Below are 22,530 nucleotides of genomic sequence, written 5' to 3'. Positions count from 1 at the left end.
GGCTGAGAAATATGTGGAAGCCTGGCTAAGGTTGGAAGTGGAGCAACCAAGCCGTGAGGTTGAGATACTGAAGGGATCGGTGCAGCCCGCCCAACTGATGGGCCAAGAGGTCTGGCACTGGGTCCAGATTCCAAGGCTGCTCCAGCAAGTGACGATGCAGGAATGGGAACCAAATTTGTCAAGGCCAGTAAGGGGCAATGAGGATCATTCTGGATCCCAATGCGGTCGCCTTCTGAATTAGTTTGGGAATTAGGGGAAAAGGTGGGAATGCATACAGAAGACCCCAGGGCCAATCATGAACTAGAGCTTCTCTTGGGGAGTGGCCGGGAAGAGGGAAGAGAGTGAAGAAATCATTGCACTTGCTGTTGAGAGGAGTTGCGAAAAGGTCGCAGCAAGGTTGACTCCATCTGTGGAAAATTTTGTCCGCTACTGACTGATTGAGAGACTACTCATGAGGCATGAGAATACTTCTGCTTAGCCTGTCCGCTATGACGTTGGACTTCCCGGGGATGTGCGCTGCTATCAGAAACCGTTGAGAGGAGATCGCCCACTGCCAGAGTCTGAGTGCTTCTCGACATAAGGGATAGGACTTGGTTTCACCCTGCTTGTTGATGTACCACACTACAGACATATTGTCTGTTTGAATTGCAGTAGTCCCGGTGGGTAGAGAGTCCTGAAGAGCTTGCAACGCTAAAAGCACCGCTCTCATCTCCAAGACATTTATGTGCAGGTGGTACTCTAGAGGTTGCCAAGTGCCCTGGACAGTCCTGCCCTGAAAATGTCCCCCCCACCTGATCAGGGAGGAATCTGTGGTCACTGTGGCAACAGGAGGAGGAAGAACAAACGGTCTTCCCTGGAGTACTAGAGGGGAGACCATCCACCGAGCCAGGTGGTCTTTGCATGACTGAGTGATTATTATCTTGTGAGACATCGGCAGTTGCTGAAAAGACCATTGGGTAAAAAGCATCCACTGAAGAATCCTCATGTGAAAATGAGCCAGGGGAACTAGTATGATTGCTGCTGCCATGAGACCCAACGTTTTTAGTACAAATCTGGCCTGTATCCTCTTGCACTGTAGTAAGACCTGCACATGCCGGCGAATATCTGACACTCTGTCTAGAGGAAGTTTTGCGGACAGATCTTTTGTATTTAATCTTGCGCCTATAAAGGTTATGAACTGACAAGGCGACAAGGCAGATTTTTCAAAATTTATTGAGATACCTAGCTCGGAGCAAGTTTGGATGGTATAATCCCTGGCTCCAGTAGCTGATGCCTGGTGGAAGCAGTAAGGAGCCAGTCGTCTAGATATGGAAACACCTGGAATCCTCGCCGTCTCAGGTGAGCCGTAACCACTGCCATGCATTTGGTGAACACCCTGGGGGCTGTGGTGAGACCAAAGGGCAGGGCTCTGAATTGATATTGAGTGGCTCCCAGCCGGAAGCGGAGAAACCTTCTGGAGCGCCTGTCCATTTTGATATGGTAGTACGCATCCTGAAGGTCTATGGAGCACATCCAATTGTCCTGACCCAAAAAGGGTAGAATGGACTGAAGCATGACCATCCGGAACTACGTTCTTTGAACAGATTTGTTTAACCTGCTGAGATCCAAAATGGGTCTCCAGTCCCCTGTCTTTTTTGGTACCAAAAGGAACTTGGAGTAAATTCCAGATCCTTGCTGGTCTGCTGGGACTGGCTGGATGGCCCTTTTTTCTAGCAGTTTTGAAATTTCTGGCACTGCTTGTTCCCTTAGACCGGGTGGAACATCTGGAAGGCACTTGGTTGTTTGTACAGGGGTGTGGACAAAGGGGATTTTGTAACCCTCGGATATGATGGACCGTACCCATTTGTCTTGTGTGAGGAGTTGCCAGGCTTCTGGGTACAGTGACAATCTTCCCCCGACTGCCTCCGATGGTGGACAGTCGGGCAGCCCCTCAGGGGTGCTGAAAGGGTTTGTCAGAGAAAGATTCTCTGCTACCCTGATTTTGCGGACCCCCTCTGCCCCTCGGGCGGCGTCTATTATTGTTCCCTCCCCTGCCCCTGGAGGGACACTCGCCACGTGTGTCAGGCACGACTCCCTGGGGTTTCCGAAACCACATTTTCCCACTCTTCTGACCTTTAGGGTATGGTCTAGAGGGAGTAGAAAAATGGACTCCCATGGCAGAGAGAGTCTTGCCTTCCTGCTCACACCTGGTAAGGGTATCCTTCACCTGTGGTCCAAACAGAGCCGAACCATCGAAGGGGGTATTGGTGAAGGACGGGTCAGCAAAGTTACATAACCGCATCCAGGCATGTCTTCTCAAAGCCACGCCTGTACCTGCGGCCCTACTCACCCCATCGGCTGCATAAGAAATGAGCCACATGGAGGAGTTGATGACAGAGTTAAGGGTCGCCAGCTGGGAGTTAATCTTATCTTGAGCCCCCGCAGCTGATGGATCCTGAAGGGTATCACCCAGTTCCTTGAGAAGATTCCTTTGAAGGCGACTGAAGTGGCACAGATAATTCAGCGACCGCATGGAAAAAGTCGCTGAGGAAAACATCCACTTCCCGTACCTGTCCATTGTCCTAGACTCTTTATTAGGTGGATGGACAGGCACCGAAGGGTCAGTCAACTCCTTCTTCGTGGCTGCTGCCACCACCATGGCATCAACAGGGACACCTTTTGTCAAAAATTGTTTGTTGGGTGGGGCTGTAATGAACTTAGTGGGCCTACGGGGAGCTGGTTTGACCACGCCCTTCGAGCCACTACTTCCATGAGCGGGTCGAAGGGTGGAGACACCAAGGAGGTGGAAGGGCTAGAACCAAACGCGTCCAGATATACCGACTCGTCCTTGGAAGGGTTAAGGGCAGTCCAGTTCCTCCTCTGCTTAAGGATCTCTAGGATGTCTGAAAAAGAGACATCCTCAGCGCGGGATCTTGGGGACTCTTCCGAATCCTCCAAGTCGGTATCAGACGTGACTGACTTGGGGGAGTCGACATGTTTCCTCTTAAATTTTCTCTTCCAAGGGGGCTCCTCTGAAAGATCAGGGGAGGCCCCGAAAGAGGAAGATACACCCAATGGGGCGACCTGGAGTGTCTGTTCTCCACGCCTGGGGTCAGGAGGGTGGGCAGAGACCGATGCAGGCACCATGGGGGGAAGGAGCCGAAGGGGCTGATCGAGGAGCCGACTCAGGAGTCAGCACGCTCCTCATGACTTCGAAGGTGCTCCTCTCAGGCAGAGCAGAAGGTCCCCGCTTCGAAGAGACGTGAACCCCTCCCGGCACCGAGGGACGGCTCCGAGGCCGATGTTGGGGCTGAGCTCACCTGCGCCGAAGCCCCGAGAGGGAGAACGGGGTCGGACAAGGGTCCAATGCCACTCGCCCCCTCGGAGCCGACGAGGGAGTCCCGGCAACCAGATCCCTCCAAGGAAGGAACCAATGAAGAGTTCGGAGCCGACGAAGGAGCCGAAAGGTGTGGTATCGGCTCCAACCTTTCCAAGATTCGAGCCCCAACCAGCTCCGGCTCCGAACGCAAAGGGGGAGTCGCAGGAGGAATTGCTGAAGACACCAGGACAGCCACAGTCTGTTGAGAAGGGCTGGTTAACATTTGGGCCAGGGCCTGCAATTTAAGGAGTCTACTGACTACCCTCTCCAAGTCATGATCAGATAGCCTAGAGGACCGAGAGGAGTGGGACCTATGGCTTCGTTCAGACTGAAGCAATGGTGACCTCGGAGCCAAACGAACCGATTCTAGGGAAGGGGACCTAGAACGTTTTCGGCCCAAAGATGGTTCCGACAGTAAAGTTCGAGCTGATTGAGGTCTAGAGATGTCGGCTCCAGCCGGAACCGAAGACGAGGAAGATGCTCCGCCCGGCGATGGCTCCGAACTGGGAGCCAACGGTTTGGCGGGTTTTGAGGATTTCCCAGACTGAGGCTTCGCCGGGGATCCCTCTGGCTTAAGTAAACCTCTCAAAATAAGCTTGTTCCTACGCTCCTGAAGGACTCTCGGGCTAAAGGCGTGACAGACCGAGCAGGAGTCCTGCAGGTGTAGGGAACCCAAGCAATACACACAAGAAGTGTGACCGTCTGTCAGAGACATCTTCTGACAGCACGAGTCACACTTCTTGAAGCCTGAAACTTTGGTATCCTTGGACATACTGGCAAGGGGATACTAAAGAGAGAAAAATTAAACTAGTGCTTAAACAAGGTACACAGAAACACTCACACACCCACACTAGTTAAGCTAACAATAATAACTACAAAAACTATCACCACACTTAATAACAACAACAACTATCCTTAATAAAAATATACAAATACTATAAGGCTAAACACTACTCCTATTAAGTACCAAAGGGGTGGGGTTAGCCACTAAAGAGAAGAAACAAGGGGGGGGGGGGAGGGAAGAAATTCTCTAACAAAAAACGAGTTTCCTAGGTGGGATAAACTAGGGGATACACAGTCTAACTACACTAAAAGGGAAGACTATCTAAATATACTAAAAATACAAGGTAAATTTTTAGCTAATAATACAAAAAAAGGAATAATACGACCTGAGCCAGTAAAATCGCAACCTCATAGCTGAAGTGGCAAACGAGATCTGGGTATCTAGCGCCAAGCATTGTGGGATATGGGGAGGCCTCGAGCCAGTAAATAGCTCTCGAGCTTTAGTAGATGGCTGAGTCGGAGCCGAGGATCGGCTCCGAACCCAACCAGCAAGAATGAAGGCGAGATAGACAACTTAACATTAAATTTTATGTAGGTAAAATGGATCGTACTTTGAAGGAAAGAGTTAGAGAACATTTATATCACATAAAGAAAGGTAGTAGTGTTAATGCTCTAGCAAAACATGTTACAAGCATGGGTGAGCATCATACCTTTCATTTTATGGTTATAGGTAGAACATATATGAATATTAGGGGAGGTAATACTAAGTCTAGGACAGAAGAAATGGAAGCTAAATGGATCGTAATGCTCAGAGCCAACAATGGGCATGGGCTCAATGATTGTGTGCCCATGAAACCTATGCTTAGTAAAAGAGCTCTACATAGGTAGTTCAAGTGTATTTACTATCTGCATCTTCTTAATGATGAAATTTTTAATGGTAAATTATATTTGTTGATTTATCAATTCAAATTTATTTTAACAGTTGTTGGTATACATTTTTGTACACTGTTTTTTAAAAAATTGTATGAAATGAACATGTCTTTTTAAGAGTTGATTGATGAAGGACATGTGATGTAAATGTATGGTATAAAAGCTGTGTTTTTTTTCTACATTTTTTCATACACCTGATGAAGCTGAGTGTGAAAGCGCTTGTGTTGCAATAAAGTCAGTACTGCTGGAAATAATTTTTTGATGCTTTTTCTACGCTTGAATTCTGCAGCCTTACCTTAGCAGCCTTTTTGCTGTGTATAGACTTGTGCTGTTCATCTGCGAAGGTACCTGGTGTTTGTTGGGCGTTTTGTTTTGTGTTACAGAAGAAAATATTGATATATAATGTTTGTAACTATGAACATATTACTATGGTTTGATTTCTTTTATATAAATGTAAGTTTGCCTACTTCACAAGTGATAATTCAACAAAGGTGTTTAAAAAAGGCGTTTTGAATTTTGGAACTTGCAAAAAGGTGTTTAAGTCTGCATAGCTCCAGAGTGGGTCGCCATGTGTCCCCTTTTCTGGGTTCTAAAAGAAGTCAGGAGCTAGACACTTTCCTCATTGATCTATATGAACTGGTTATATGGTCCCATAATGAAATAAATCTGAAATTACTGCAATAATTATGTGGCACTGATCTTTGGGAATATGTGGGATTCCAGGAGCAAAGAAAGATGCTCATTTAGTACCAAAGAGTCTATTGTGATACTTTCCTATACACGAAGGGAAAGAGAAAAATGGCCTGCAGTTTTTCTGTGGTATGCTGGGGGGAGAGATTATTGGTAAGGGTAGTTAAAAATTTTCTTTAAACAGTGGATCCTTGTGATCTGTTATGCTCTTTAACATTCCTTTTTAAACCGTTCATTTTCTGTTTTTTATTTTCTTGATTTGGTTTGCTTACAAAAAAAAAAAAAAATGGGACCAGGGCTGGCTGGATGATTCCTTCGAAATCTTAGAAAAGAGAAAGGAAAAGCTGTTTGACACCCTGTATATGTTTTCCCTCTTTCATCTATTTTTTAGACTTCTACAGATACAATTCTGAGTAACATGTCTTTGTCTAAGGATGCAATTAATAGTTGTGCTTTAACACGACCTGGGAAAGACTGTAACCTTAAGTAACTGTACCTTTGTGCAACAGTACCAGTGGCAACTGCCCTAAAGATAGCATCTATGACATCATAACCACATTTAATGGTGGGTTTAGCTGTCCAAGAGGGGTTAAGCATATCCCAAAAGTTATATTTTACATCAGAGTTAGGGATGATAGCAACAGTTTGTACCAAATTGTACAAAATAGCTAGGGGAAGCACTGCCATTTGGGTTGACCTTTAATGGCTCTAAGGGCTACAGTCACAGATCTGTCAACCTTTTCACAATACTTGTTGAAGGCCCTGTTGTCCTTTTCATTTGGAATAAGATTACAGTAAATAAAGGTCTTGGATCCTTTGTCACTATCAAGAGAAATAACAGCTGAATCAACAGATGGCTATCTATGAAGATATTTATGAGTGTCAGGAACTCCATAAAATCTATCTAGCATATTAGGAGCTGGAGGTTAGGAGTCAGGGGTCAAGAAGGCAGCTGAAAAAGCAACTTGTAAACCTCCCAAACTGATGAAATAGCAACAGGCTTAGGAGTCTCCATGTTTAAAAGTCCACAGTATCTCTTTTGGAGGTGAGATACCTTTTTGTCTTCCTATCTAAAATATTTCATCATTTCAGTTATAATATCTTCAAATGAAATCTTCTCATTAGGAAACTCTAAGGATAAATTGTCTGCTGAATCAGATTCAAATCCAGAGGAGGAAGGAATCTGTGAAGTATAATACAGGCCCCTTTGGTCAGATTCTGAAAAGTTTCCTTCTTCAGAGAAGGAGTAATCTCTTTAATGGGAGGTCCCTGTACTCAGTATCCTGCAGGCTGCAGACAGGTGATCCATGCCTGGCCTACAAAGCACCCTCCGAGCCAGCCCTTATGGGCCTGATGCACATCCACAAAACAAATAACATCAGAGTTACCCAATCTAGGGACCTGAACCATGCCTGCAACATAAATAGTACATGCTGGAGGGACAGGTATGTATCTCAGTGATTACCTCTTCTCTAGAACATGCTTCCCATCCATGTCAAACAGAGCTCTTCCCAGTTCAAGTATAACATGGACCGGTGGATGGGGAATAAAAAATTTACCCCTGGTCTGGCACATATGTCTTTAAAACATAGCAGTATCCTGTAAATACTTGAGTGCAAATGTCCAAGTCTACTTATAACCCATAAAACTACCCAAGAGTATCAACCTGCCAGACATATTTGTGAAGCAAGGCTAGGATTAAAAAGGCCCTCAGGAGTCATTAGCCTAGTAATCACCTATGAACCTATAAAACTTAGGATACGGCTGAACAGACTGAAAAGCTATAGTGTTTAGAAAAGTCGTTCTGCAAAATTATACCAGTTGTCCTCATGAGGTTTCTGACTGGAAACAGGGGCACAGCATGCAGAAATATGTTTTTTTTCTTGTGGGTATTCTTCTGAAGAATGTTCAGATGTATGGCCTTGGGGTAAAAGCCTTAGGTCTAACGTCTATAAGCAAAGCAAAGCCTGGAAGTACTCCTGTATCAAAGATGAATTAATCCCTCCTTCTCCTTCAGTCAAAATAATGCTAGGATCTCCCTTTCTAGCTGTCTTATTATTATGGTTGTCAGCTATTTTTGGATAAACTGAGTTCCTTAGCTAGAATGGCCTCCAGAAGGGTCACGTTAGAAGGCCCAGTAGAAGCAGCCAGATGGTCCTGGGCCTGCAAAGTAGCTTTGGCAGAGCTGCCCATCTCAATCTGACTGAGAGATGTGGACATCTGGCTTTTATCAATCACTTCTCTCACAGATTTTCTTTTCTTTTTGCCATAACAGCTGACTCTAAATTAAAAAAAACATTTATTTTCAGATAAGTACTAAGGGAGCTAAGTCTATTTCTGATGGCTTTTGGCATGAATGCTTGAAAATACTAAAACTGTTAATGCTGTGTTTAGTCCACATGTAACATCTGGTTAATATCCCACTGAACTCCAGCCAATAATGTGACATCCCCTACTATCCTGGGTCAGTAACTAAGAAACTTCAATCCTCACTACTGACTCCAACGTGAGACCATCACTTAAACAGGAGTAATATTTCATAATTTCCCTTTAGAGCACAACAAGAACATGCTCTATAATGTGGGACTGGACTGAATACTTCTATCCAGCTCTAATGTTACTCCTTATTACACACTCAAGAGCAATGTGTCCCCGTTTAATACCTCTGATACACTCACACTTAAATAAATTGAATCTTACACATCTAAACACTTCTGGGAAAGCCTGACACAGATTTACAGCTGTGTCCCTTTCCCAAATGATCAGTTAAAACTCTGCCACCAACCACAGCATTTACATGCCCTTTCAAAGGGATGTCCAATTATTAAAATTAGGTATTAAAACAAATGGTAGCAGATGATCTAAAGAAGTCAGGCTTTCGGAGTGGCCCGGGAATTATCAAAGCAGGTATAAGCACTCTCAAATCACTAAAGAATACACTGACTGATCAGCCACAATGTAAGATAATAAAATATTTAATAACGAGCAAAATTATTAAAAATATAAAATAATTAGTTATGTACTCACCATAACGATAGATGTATTTGATCCATCTCGCCTACATTCATTACTGACGGGCTCGGAGCCGAGAATCGGCTCTGACTCGGCCGCTATAACTAGCACAAAGTCTCTAATTGGCTGGGCTAAGCCTGTATCCCAGGATGCACCACACCCAAACCCCCAGATCTTGTTTGCTACAATATAATCATTACACATACATAACCCCACAGGAACACACAGCAAGAAGAGAGAAAAAATAATATCCTCAGAAGGGTCTAAGAATATAAATTTCCTCCAAGTCCACCAGGAAGGGGGAAGGTGGGTGGGTACGTAAGAATGTAGGCGAGATGGACCACATACATCTATCGTTATGGTGAGTACATAACTAATTGATGTAATGTGGTCCTATCTCGCCTACATTCATTACTGACGGGACAGCGTCCCTCGCACCTATATCCTGGGAGGCTCATGGGATAACACTCCTGAGCACCGTGGAAGCAAAGGAAGCCCAGCCTCTAGAAGCCACGTCCAGCTTATAATGAGAAATAAAGGTGTGTGGGGAAGCCCAGGTGGCTGCCGCACAGAATTCATCCAAAGAGAGCCTAGCATGAAAAGCCACTGAGGTAGCCATAGCCCTGGTAGAATGTGCCTTAACTGGGAAAGGTAGATCTCTACCTGCCAATGAGTAAATAAATGAGATACAGTCCTTAATCCAACTTGCAATAGTGCCTTTGGTCACAGGGCTACCAATCCTGTTCTCTGAAAAGGACACAAACAACTGATCTGATTTCCTGTCTTGTTTTGTCCTGTGCAAATAAAACCTCAGTTGTCTATGTACATCCAATTGGTAAAATTTGAATCCTGCCTTGTTTGAAAAGTGTGGGAAAAACACCGGTAACTCAATGGATTAGTGAAGACAGAAGGTAGAAGAAACCTTAGGAAGAAAGGAAGGGTTGAGTCTCAAGGATACTCTATCCTTATGAAAAATCAAATAAGGTTGAAGTAATAGCCACCAGAAAGGCTGTCTTCCAAGACAAATATTTTAATTCACAAGTGGCTGCAGGCTCAAAGGGAGAAGAAGTTATGGCTCTAAGCACCAAGTTTAAATCCCATGGCAAAACTGGCTGTGAAACTGGGGGACGAAGCAACCAGGCTCCTTTTAGGAATGCTTTACACAGTTTATGGCCCATGAGGGAAGGCTCATATGAAACGTGAAAATTAGAAATTGCCGCCAGCTGTACCTTAATAGTGGAGGCAGCGGAACCTTGTCTGAAAAGCGTCGCCAAAAAATCCAAAACTGCTGTCACAAGGGCTGTAAAGGGATCTAGATTATGTGACTGGGCCCAGATAGCAAATCTCTTCCATTTACTGGAGTATATCTTTCTAGTGGATGGCTTGTGGGAAAAAGATAGGATATGTACCACTTCCGGTGTAAAGGAAAGCTGTCTGACTAAGGACGGAAGTGGGGAAGCTAGGCAGTGAGCTTGAGCGTTCGCAGGGATGGGTGGAACTGCCCTGACAGATGAGTCAATAGGTCTGGAACTGGATCCAGAATCCAAGGACCGTCCATGGTATATCTCCGGAGAAAGGGGAGCCAAACTTGACGGGGCCAGTGTGGTGCGATCAAAATCATTTGCTTCCCAAGGAAGTTGCCTTCTGAATCACTCTTGGCAGCAAAGGAAACAGAGGGAAGGCGTAGAGCAGACCGGGGGGGCCAATCGTGGATTAGAGCATCCCTGGGTGACTCCCCCAGAGGGGGGATCAGAGTGAAGTAACTGCTGCACTTGGCATTGAGGGGACTGGCAAAGAGGTCGCAGCAAGGTAGACCCCCACCTGGAGAAGATCTGAGCAGCAACTCGATCGTTCAGGGACCACTCATGAGGCATCAGAATAGCTCTGCTTAGCCTGTCTGCTATCACATTGGACTTCCCCGAAATGTGCGTTGCCACTAGAAAGCGTTGGGAAGACACTGCCCAATTCCACACTCTCATGGCCTCTCTGCAAAGGGGATAGGACTTGGTTCCCCCCTGCTTGTTCAGGTACCACACGACTGACGTGTTGTTGGAAAGAATTGAAATAGTTCCCTTGGGAAGAGAGCTGTGAAGTGCCTGCAATGCTAGTAGCACCACTCTCATCTCCAGGACATTTATATGCAAGTGCACCTCGTGATCTTGCCATGTGCCTTGGACCGTCCTGCCCAGATAATGCCCCCCCCACCCTGCCTGGGAGGCGTCCGTGGTCAATGTGGCAGTAGGGGGTGGAGGGTTCAGGGATCTCCCTTTGTTCAGATTGGATGAATGAAGCCACCAACGCAGGTCCTGTAGGCACTGTTCCGTTATAAGAATCGGATGAGACAGACGGAATTCTTGAAAGGACCACTAGACTGAAAGAAGCCACTGGAGTATCCGCATATGTAGCCTGGCCAGGGGTACTAGTAGGATGGCAGCCACCATGGAACCTAGTAACTGAAGAAAAAGTCCGGCTTGGACCTTTTTCAGAGGCAAAAAGGCCAAAACTTGAGCCTGTAGCACTTTTATTCTTTCTGTAGGAAGGAAAGCCCTCATTTCTATGGACTCTAGCTCTGCGCCGATAAATGCAACATGTTATGATGGCAGCAAGACAGATTTTTGCCAGTTGAAAGTAATCCCTAGGAGTTGACCCAAGTTGGTGGTGGCCTCCGTGGCTTGAACAAGTAGATGCCTGGTGGGGACGGTGAGAAGCCAGTCATCTAGGTAAGGAAACACCTGGAATCCTAGACGTCTCAGGTGAGCAGTCACCACTGCCAGACATTTGGTAAACACCCTGGGGGCTGTGGTGAGACCAAAGGGCAGGGCTCGGAATTGGAAATGACTGACTCCCAGCTGGAAGCGTAAGTGATTCCTGGAGACCCTGTTTATCTTGATGTGATAATAGGCATCCTTGAGATCGATGGAGCACATCCATACTCCTTTTTCCAACAAGGGGAAAATGATTTGAAGAGTGACCATTTGGAACTTGGACTTCCTAACAAAGCGGTTTAAACGGCTGAGATCCAGGATAGGCCTCAAGTCCCCTGTTCTTTCCTGCACCAAAAATAACCATGAGTAAGTTCCTGATCCGATTTGGTCTGAGGGGACTGGTTGGATGACTTCTTTTTCCAGCAGCTTTGAGACTTCTAACGCTGCTTGATCCCTTTGACTGGGTGGAACGTCTGGGACTCTCCTGGATGGTGGAGGGGATGCAATAAAGGGAATGTTGTAACCTCCAGCAATAATTTGAAGTACCCATCAATCCTGAGTGATGTTTCCCCAGGCTTGAAGATGCTTCAAGAAACGACCCCTGACTGGCTCCAGAGAGGCACAGCTGGGCAGTCCCTCAGGGACGTTGGTAGGAGGAATCACGAAAGGACTCACGGTCTCCTGAGTTGTGGGGGCCTCCCCCGCCCCTAGGGCAACGTCTTCCAGAGTAATTCCCTCCTCCTCTGCCTCTGGTGGGGGGGGGGGTCACCATGATGGTCAGGAAAAAACTTCTGAGACTTCTTGAACCACATCTTTCCTCCCCTCTGCGCCTTGGGATAAGGTCTAGAGGGAAGCGAAAAATGGGCCCCTACGGCAGACAAAGTCTTACCCTCCTGCTCACATCTGGTGAGAGTGTCTTTCCCTTTGGGTCCCAAGAGGGAGGACCCGTGAAAGGGAGCGTCCATGAAGGAGACTTGAAGGTCTCCGTGAAGTGACACAGGCGCATCCAGGCTTGCCTCCTAAGGGCTACGCCTGTGCTAGCTGCCCTACCCGCTCCCTCGGCTGCATAGGATATGAGCCTCATGGACAAGTTAACAATAGAAGACAGGGTAGACAGCTGGGCGTTGACAGTCTGGTTCACCGCCTCAGGCAAGTTACCTGACAGAGTATCTCCCAACTCCTTGAGGAGATCTCTTTGGAGCCTCATAAAATGACACAGATAATTCAACGACCACAAAGTAAAGGTCGCTGTGGACAGGGTAAGCTTTCCATACCAATCCATACTCCTAGACTCCTTGTTAGGAGGATGAATGGAAGCAGAAGCCTCTGCAACTTCTTGCTGAGTGGCAGACGCCACCACCATGGCATCTACAGGAACTCCTTTTGTCAAGAACTCTTTCCCAGGAGGCACAGACAAGAACTTGTTCAGGCGGCTGGGAACCGGTTCCACAGAGTCAGGGTGTTCCCACACCCTTCGAAAAATAAGGTCCAACAATTCATCGAAGGGGGGGAGACACCCAGGAGGCGGAAGGTCGGGCTCCGAAGGCCTTCAGGAAGCCTGATTCCTCCTCAGAGGGGGTTTTGGAAGGCCAGTCACCTCTCTGTCTCAAAATCTCCAGGATGTCGGAGAATGAGATATCATCGGAGGACGACTTTGGGGACCCCTCTTCATCATCGAGGTCAGTGTCTGAGGTGACAGACTCATCTGGGGAGTCTATGTGCTTCCTCTTACACAACTTCTTTCTGGAAGGCTCGTCAGGCAAAGACTCTGAAGGGCCCTCAGAAAGCAGGGGACCACGCATGGGGGTATCCTCAGGCCTTCGAGCCCCGCTGCCTGCTGATAGGGGGGCATCAGAGGCTCTAGTCGCAGTGTCCGGGAAAGGAGTGGTTGACTCAAGTGATGTCACCGAAGACCTGGCCAGTGCGCTCCTCATGGCCTCGAAGGTGGGTCCACCTAAACCCGAGGAGCGACCCGTCTCCAGGACCACAACTGGAACAGGGGTTCCCCCGGCCAAAGCACCAATAGGGAGACTCGGAGCCGAGGTCTGTAGCCCCGATGTATCCCCCTCGGGTCCGACCGACGAAACCCGATTGCCGAAACCATTAGATGGAACCGAAAAGGTTGGAGCCGAAAAACTCAAAGGGGGTTTCGGAGCCGACTCAAGGATCTCACTCGACTCAGAACACTCTGGCTCCGATGACAGAGAGGTGGTCGGAGGAGGAATAATCGGAACCGACAAAAGGGCAGGCTCCAGAGCCGACTGGGCTGGAGCCGAGAATAATTTTGTTAGCACTGGTGACTGGAGGAGCCTCTGCACCACCCTATCCAAATCTGAATCAGACAACCTGGAGGACTTGAAGGACACCGAAGGGGGTCGAGAAGTCTTCTCTAATGGATCCAACGTAAAGCTAGGAGAATGGCTCCGAATCGGCTCCAACACAATTGGAGCCGAAGTCGGCTCTAACACAACAGAAACCTCCTTCGGCTCTGGCGGCAGTGGAACCAAAGAAGCCATCTCCGGTACTGACAGCATCTCCTGCGGCTCCGAGACCAATGGAGCCGAGGAAGGTGAAACAGTCTTTAATCTTTTCTCCGATGGCTCAGACGAACTAGACGGAGCCAGAGATCTCTTTTTTGTCTTAGATTTCCCGCTAGGGGGAGAAGATGCCAAAGCTTCTTCAAAGGCAGATTTTACCAGGCCCTTGAGAATCAACTTATTTTTTCTCTCTTGCAAGACCCTGGAACTAAACGAATGACACACACTGCAGGACTCTTGCAAATGTATAGCGCCCAAACAGTACACACAAATGGCATGGCCATCAGTCAGAGACATCTTATAGGAACATTTGGCGCATTTTTTTAAAACCAGAAGGCCTATGCTCCTTCTGATCTTTGCCTGACATTTCAAATCTCCACACAAAACCAGACACCAACACGAAAGGGAAAGGAGGAAGGGACTCTAACTCAAACACCCCTAAAACCAACAAGGAAACAAACCGAACAGGGCTAAGGCCCTCTAACTTAAACGGGCCTAGCCCGCCAAACACAAGGATACCACAACTATAACTAAAAACAGAAAACAGTCACAAAACACCAAATACACAGAACGTAGCTATTAAAATAGCTTTTGGTTGAAAAAAAAAATTACAGGAAACTAAGTAAATAGCTCATATAAGGTACTTAGCCACAGCCAAGCTCGAGACTACGTCTTCACTCAACGAGCAGCAAACGAGATCTGGGGGTTTGGGCGTGGTGCATCCTGGGATACAGGCTTAGCCCAGCCAATTAGAGACTTTGTGCTAGTTATAGCGGCTGAGTCGGAGCCAATACTCGGCTCCGAGCCCGTCAGTAATGAATGTAGGCGAGATAGGACCACATTACATCAGTAATTGTAATAAAGAAACAGAATGCAATCACCAGGAAAATTAAATTAATTCTGAAGGACAGAAATCCAACATTTAGAAAAACTCTGACTAATCTAGCTAGAATTTCCTATCTAACTGAAGAACACTGCCCCAGATCTAAACTAAATATTACAACAGAGCAAAGGCAGTCTTACTGTTCTTGGTGAGTCCTTTGGGTATCAACTGCTCAGTACAACTGTGAACTAACAACTACTGTAAACTCAACTGCACACAACTGAACAACATCTACAACTGACTTCAACTGTCTTCAGCTGGCTCTTTTATAGACTGTTAACTGTCTCAACTGTTCCAGTTCTTATTTCCATTTCACTTTTTGAAAATCAGCAAACTGCTATTTATTAAAGTTCCTTCCCGTCTTTCAGTCTCTGACAGTAAACATAGAGCAACTGGAAACAGTTTGATGGCATCTTCTGCAGATCAGCTGACTCTGAAAAAGCCTGCAGTTAGTATCATGTTCACAAACATGCACAGCTAGACATGTAACAGAACATTGGTTCAACTCTTTAAAACATCCTGCACAAACATAGCATTAATCAACATACAAGAAATTATTTACAATATCATAGCTAATCATGCTGGCATATAATACACAGGTTAATCGGAAATTATGTACACAATTACAACCAGACATACTGGCACAGATGATAGTGTCTAATTTCTTCACATTACTGACAGAACAACTTGAGTGTTAGTCCTTGTATCCAATATGACACTCACAGTCGCACTTCTTTTTTTTGTGACAAACATAAGATATTATTCACAAAAATATTTTAGAAGAGGAAGGTTCTCCAACTGCATTCATCTGCCCAAGTTCTTTCTGCTGAAGCTGACCAACATGGATGATAATACACAGCTCCGACAGAAATCTGGCTTTGATTTCTAGCAGCGAGAAAACTTTTCATGTGTCTGTGCATCCTTCTCACACCAGTACACTGGCTCATTCTTAAGGAGGACAATATGGTGTGGGATTTAGGAGTCTAAATTTTTGAGACTGGCCAGATGTACTGGGTATCCTAGCTGATAATTCCCATTTGTGAGAATTTCTGCAACACTAATCTTATGAAGACCATCAACAGTTTCTCAACAGCAAAATTAATGGAAAAGGGCATATGTCAATGCTGCTTTATTAGGAACCTCATGTCATTTGCATGACTGCCTTTACAGGCATGAGACCAGCCATTGCCTGCATAAGAATAATGACCATTTCTGAAAAAAAAAAACTGAATGTACAAACTTCTCAACATGCAAGAAAACTCATCTGTAATAGGTTCATAGATTTACAGGTACATACTAAGCTAGCTGTTCTTATGGGCTATTTTAAGCCCAACCAGTTTCCCTTTCAAAGGTGAGAATCAAACCCTGCACTTTGTGTTTGTGAGGTAAGCACCTTAACCATTATGCTAACTCCAAACACCCAAAATTAAATTATTTATCTTTCTCTCTGGTTCACAAGTTCATAGATCAGTACTAGACTAACTGTCCTTGTGGGCCATTTTAATCATAGCCAATTACCCCATGTGAGAACCACAGTAACTATCTGTCACACAAAGGAATAAAGTCCTGACTGCAGCCCAAAACACTAAGTTTGAATAGTGGCTTCAACACTGGAACAGCTAGGGAGCAGGGGATGGAAAATTATTAACTATGGCTCACCTATTCTGAGGTAGGGGTGTGATGGTTTCTAGATGGCCTACCTGCTGCTCCAGTGTTAGGAGGCAGCATTACAGACAGTGCATAGGCACATGTGGACTGTCATCTCCCAAGCTGGTGATGGTAGTCATTGTTCTTACATGCAAAGGTGCACCTATACACAGGATAGAAGGACACATATACTCCATGCAGTTATACAGGTGTTCCTACAACTTTCATTTGTGGAGTAAGGGTACTAGAAAATACCCACACAGCTTGCATCTTAGATGAAGTGAAGCTGTTGGAGGAGGAGGAATGCACCATATAGTTCCTGACCCTGGCCAAGGTGAAAGTAGAAAAGACACCACAGAGCCCCAGTCTTGGGGGCAAATGCCAGACTTACGTAGCTCTGGGGATGAAGATGTGTGCCACAAGTGGAAAGGCTGGATGCAAGAAGGGGCACACAGCTGCCTAGATCACATCCCCTCTTAATGGTTCACCTCATACTTTGCTGATTATATTCCTACATATCTGGAAGGACTTCTTCACAAATTGGTTTAAGGGAATTAAATCAAAGATGAGCCTGAGGGCGACTTTCAAGATGGCTGCACACTGAGTAACAACTTAATTTCAGCTCTCCCAGTGCTGAAAACAGAAAGTCAGGAAAGAGAGCCAGAGAATTTACCTTTTTGGGTTGATGCCAGCAATGAAGAATTTTACAGAACCTGACAGAAAATTAACCAGAAAAGGTGATGAGAAAGCCCTGGCTAGGAAGAACCCTGCTTCTCTTCAGCAAAAAAACAGTTCAAGCTTCAACGTTGGTACAAGAGATGGCTTCCAGTAATTTAAAGGAAAAATAAATCAAATGTACTCAGAAGTGATTACAATACATAAAACAATGGAGTATATCAACTGAAATAATAAAATGATAGAAAAAACAAAAGATTTAACTAGCTCTTCAGATTAACTGATAAAACTGCAAAAATCAGAGGCTGAAATGATGAAAAAGATGACTGAATATGACACTTCTCAAGAAGAGTGGTTTCAAAAAATTAAGAGTTAGAAGGCAGCGCATGCAGAGAAAACTTGAGATTTTCTGCTGTGCCAGAGAAACTGGAAGGAAAAGACTGCGTTAATTTTATGAGATTGCAAAAGACGGGCGAAAGTTAGGGTAAAGACAGAATAAGAAAAAGGTTCAGAGCAGTGCTACAGAAGCCTAAATTGAAGGAATTATCCAGTTACTGAGAGAAAAAAAGTGTAAAGAAATTCTTATCTGACTAAAGAACTAGTTGATTTAATTTCCTACTAGTCGAGTTGCTTAGAGATGGTGTGCCTTAATGGCAGCAAAGAGATCTAGGGAGCTCAGGAATGACCAGGGATTTATGGATTAGGGAAGGAACTTGAGCTTCTGAGGAGTTTGTTGTCAGGCAGACATAGGTGACAAAAGCAAGTCCAATGGTTTCCAGTGACTGGACAGGACCAGAAAAATACATATCTCAATGCTGTTCACTGCTTACCTCTTTAGATTTCTGTTTTAGAACCATTTGTCTTTTAATTCTACAGACTAAGTACAGCTGCAGGACAACTCAGTATAGTAAACATTTTCACTGTTACATGAAATTACAAAATGCATACACAGAATATGTTTAAAGAGTACCATAAAACAGTAAGTGAAGAACTGAAATCACCTATGGACATTATCTCTTGGCATATACCATCTGAATGGAAAATTTGTGTTCTGAGGTCATCTGTTTAGAGATCTTTCAGTTGCTTCACATTATAATTCTATGTGAAAGTGTAACAGTAATGATGCTCTATGTTCACAATATAGCTCCTACCTGAAAAACAGTAAGTAAAGCCTGAGGAAAATTGTCAAATGTGCTTCTCCGGTTTTCCATTTCATCGAAGTTGAACTTGCCACCAAACAACTGCATTCCCAGCAGTGAGAAAATAATAATGAAAAGGAACAGAAGGAGCAACAAAGAAGCAATGGAGCGTACGGAATTCAACAGGGAAGCAACTAAATTGCTCAAGGAATTCCAGTATCTGTAGTGGACAGACAGAAAAAAAAAGCACAATGGCAGCAACTTAGATCAATAATTCCAAATATATAGGATTTTTTTTAATATGGCCAGAGTGTATCTCTCCTTCACAACAGGATTCTCCACCCCCATCCCACTACATATTATTATATACCTCATTAATTGCAACATAGAAATCTCCACTGTACAAATGGCCATACTGTGAAATACTGACTGAAAGGTTCTATATAAAATAAGCTGCAGCTACTTTTATTCAGATAAACTAAAAAGTCCTGGGAATTTCACTACTAATAAACAACTTAATTTCATTTTCTTTTGTAAAAAAAAAAAAGTCACACTCCTTTAACAACAGCAAAAATAAAAGATGACACAGTTTAAATTGCTGATTTTACCCACTCATAATTTTCAAAATGTTAACACAAAAATATCTGAGAACATATAAAAGTAAAAGTCACTAATACTTTCAGTGCTTGGCATTACCTGGTGATCTTAAATATTCGAAGTAATCGAACACAGCGCAGTACAGAAATTCCAAGAGGAGACATGATCTTTGTCTCCACTAGGATAGTCTCTAAAATTCCTCCACAGACAATGAAGCAATCAAAACGGTTAAAGAGTGACACAAAGTATGCCTGCAAGCCCAGACTATACATCTTTAGAAGCATCTCAGCTGTAAACAGAGCTAGGAGCACTTTGTTGGCAATATCTGAAATAAAGCAGAAAGAAACAGTTAAGTGAGAAGTAAGAGATGCTGCTCTTGAGAAAAATTACTTGCTCTCAACAGAAACAGTACAACTGCAACGTGGATATAATTAGTCCACAGAAGATTAAGCAACGCTAACAAGATAAGGATTTTTTTGTGTCATGTTACGTAAAACTAGTTTGCAAATCTTGCATGAAATGGCTGTTTTTATGTATTTTGATATATTTTGCAGCACAATACAACCCGTCACTACATACAGCATTAGTACCAAAGCCAAACAGAATGAATGACAATTACCACAGCAGGCATATGATAAACCTGTAACACCCACCAGTTGACTCTGTAACGCTAAATAGATATTTCAAGAGTAAGTGTACCCAATCTGTCCCTAAGGAAAGAAACGTCTGCTTTATTAATCTTATCCCCAGAGTTAATAACTACAGAAAATAAAGAAAAATGCGATTTTTTAATTTGATTAGAAATCTAGGACACTGCTCAGGAAAAAATCAGTATGATACAGGGCATTTTAATAGCATTTTCTGAGCTGGTGGAGTCCTACAAGAAAACAACTATGGTCATTCTAAAAACTGGGCATTTTGAAAATGAATGTGAACAAAGGCATCTTCTCTGCAGCTCCCGTGACTCTTATCTTGGAGGTTTAACAGCCTGTTTTAGAATGCTTAATGAAAATTTCATCCTGGGATTCAAAAAAAAAAAAAAAACCTCGACACTCGCACTGAATGGTGCAATGCCAAGAAACTGCAATTCAGAGACAGGTATGATGACAATGAAAAAGACCTCATTATCAGCTGATTAGTTTCTGGATCATATACTAGTGCTGACAGACCTGGCCACACTACTGTTCTCCCTAGAACCTCATGCATAATGTTGGCAAAAGCACTCCTCTATAATCAGACATTCACTCCCCCCACACACACATACAGATATTCCCAAACATATACATCCAAAATCCACTCATCAAGAAACAAGCCCTCCACCCTCAGCTGATCACACTCAAGGAAACACTCACCCATTCAACACACACACACAGGCACACACACACACACACACACACACACACACACACACACACACACACACACACACACACACACACATCAATAGCTATTTAAATATTTATTTTACTTACAAAAGATTTATATTTAACAAAAATGTTTATTTTTTTAATTTCTCACATATTCATTGAATTGTGCTGAGTTATTTTTCTTCCCTGACCCAACATTAGTGAAGCATCACATATAAGTAACCTTCATCTCTGATGCACTCACTTAAACGTTCTTGAGCAGTATCAGCAAAGGTGCATTCACCATTAATGTACAGAAAAGGCAAAACATGCACCACAGTGATTGCCTTCAAAAAATAAAAGCTTCTAGTCCTTTTTTCCTTCTAACTCCATTAATCACCTTCCGTGAGAAAGGAGAAACACTGTCCAATGACATATATCCATTCATTCCCAAGGGCATTAGACAACAGACTACAGTCTATGCTTCTGCCTATATTTCAAATCTTTGACCTTCTGATTAGTTTCTATGGCATCCTTCACAAAGTTTCAAGATTATGGACTGATAGCAACAGTATTCATTCCTCCTCTACTGTACATCACCCACAACACTAAACAGCTTGATCTCTAGTCACCTGGCCAGTAAATCTGCCTTTGTGCTTTAAATCTGTGCTGGAAATTGGGTGAGATGCTCTACTACTTGTAATTATGCCTGCATTTGATTACTGTACAGGGGAAGGGGAACTGGCTTTGCCATTGCTGGAAATAAGCTGAATAGCATTACTATGGCTATCATTGCTATCATTTATGTATTTTGCAGTGGTCAGTTGCTACTGCTAGAAAAAAGTTAAATACATCTATGTCTGTGCACCACACAGTCATTTCTGGTTACCAAACCCAATAAAACTTACCACCAGTCATTCTACCTTTGTACTGTTGCTTGAAACAAGGGGGATGTATTATTGTATGCAAAAGACATTTATAGTGGTGGTCTTTATAGGGAATCAGTCTCCCACACTGGCATTTACCCTTCCTGGATGACATTAACCCCAAACAGCAAAGAACAAACAGAAAAAGTAACCAAAAACCCAACTGGGTACTTATCTGCAACTGTGAGGACTCCAGTAAACAGGAGTAAACACAGGAATGTCAACAAACAGAAAAACGGTAAAAAACGGATAGAGGTAACAGACCAACGGTTAAAGAAGCATTCAGACTGAAGGCAAAGAAGTTCTGAGGATGGCACGCTTGAACATCACCTTTATGCCCTACCCTACGCAAGGAGTGTGTGGGTGACCATTCAAGCGTACCTTAAAGCAACAGTAGACTTTGGTAAACTGACCGGATGGTGGGCTTCACGGCAGAGAATCCTATTTGTAAGTGGTGAATATGAGGACATCATTAAAGAAAGCAAAGATATCAGTCTTACAAAAAACAAAAAAAAAAAAAACAGTGCACGTAATTATATAAAATAACTTAAACAAATATAGATTCTTCTCAACTAAAGTCTTAGGGCCGAAAACAAGCTTATAGTCAGTATCTTCAAAACAGTTCCTCACTGCTGGTTTACAGTCTCTTTCAATAAGTCCCTCTCTTTCCAAATTTTCTGTCTGCTCTTAAAGAGACATTCTCACTATGATAAAAAAAAAATCAAATTTAAAAAAAAGAGTGTTTGTTTATATCCCATTCACTATAAAGGTTCAGTGCATACACGTATACTATTTACAGCACTTAAAAATTTTGGATCAACAATATACTTCACTATTTGGTTAAATCCACCATATTATGTTACAACTGACTTCCATGAGCTTGAAACCATTTGTTTCAAGCCTGCTGTATAATCCAGACTGTGGTGGTGCGCGCTTGGCATATGATGCATTTTGCATTCAAACAGCTACAAAGTTAAGCCCCACCTGCACATTTTGTTTTCCCATTTTGTTGATGTTATAGCCATAAAGTGTGTGGGGGGCATTGTCTATTACTAAAATTAATTCAATCTCTAGTAGATGGCAATTTAGGATGGCAACTGTCCATTTATTATCTAAGCATTCCCTTTCAGAAGCAGAATGTTTAGCTTTTGCCTTGCCTAGTCTGCAACTTAGAAAACATACTGAATATTTTAACCCCTCAAACGTCTGTGAAATCACTCATTCTACATCTACTTCTGATACAATAGTACAGACTACAGATTTTGTAAAATCAGCTGATGTTAGCAGACTTTGTACATAATG

The 22,530-nt window shown here is 43.9% G+C and overlaps 1 protein-coding gene across 5 annotated transcripts in view; it reads right to left on the bottom strand.

Annotated features, from left to right (window-relative positions):
• Window positions 1-22,530, bottom strand: part of LOC122815212 (voltage-dependent L-type calcium channel subunit alpha-1C-like) — a 2,602,552-nt gene that overhangs the window by 2,031,250 nt on the left and 548,772 nt on the right. For all 5 annotated transcript variants that reach the window (XM_044087523.1, XM_044087521.1, XM_044087522.1 and 2 more), the window contains exons 9-10: window positions 19,056-19,281; window positions 18,372-18,579 (exon numbers count right to left, since the gene is read on the bottom strand). In XM_044087523.1, the coding sequence (XP_043943458.1) occupies window positions 18,372-18,579; window positions 19,056-19,281 (434 nt within the window). The remainder of the gene's footprint in view (window positions 1-18,371; window positions 18,580-19,055; window positions 19,282-22,530) is intronic.

The sequence above is a fragment of the Protopterus annectens genome, chromosome 11.part0 (assembly GCF_019279795.1).
Source record: "Protopterus annectens isolate FY-2018-M chromosome 11.part0, PAN1.0, whole genome shotgun sequence".
In the NCBI taxonomy this organism is placed as follows: domain Eukaryota; kingdom Metazoa; phylum Chordata; order Ceratodontiformes; family Protopteridae; genus Protopterus; species Protopterus annectens.
This window is presented reverse-complemented; position numbering and strand designations above follow the sequence as displayed.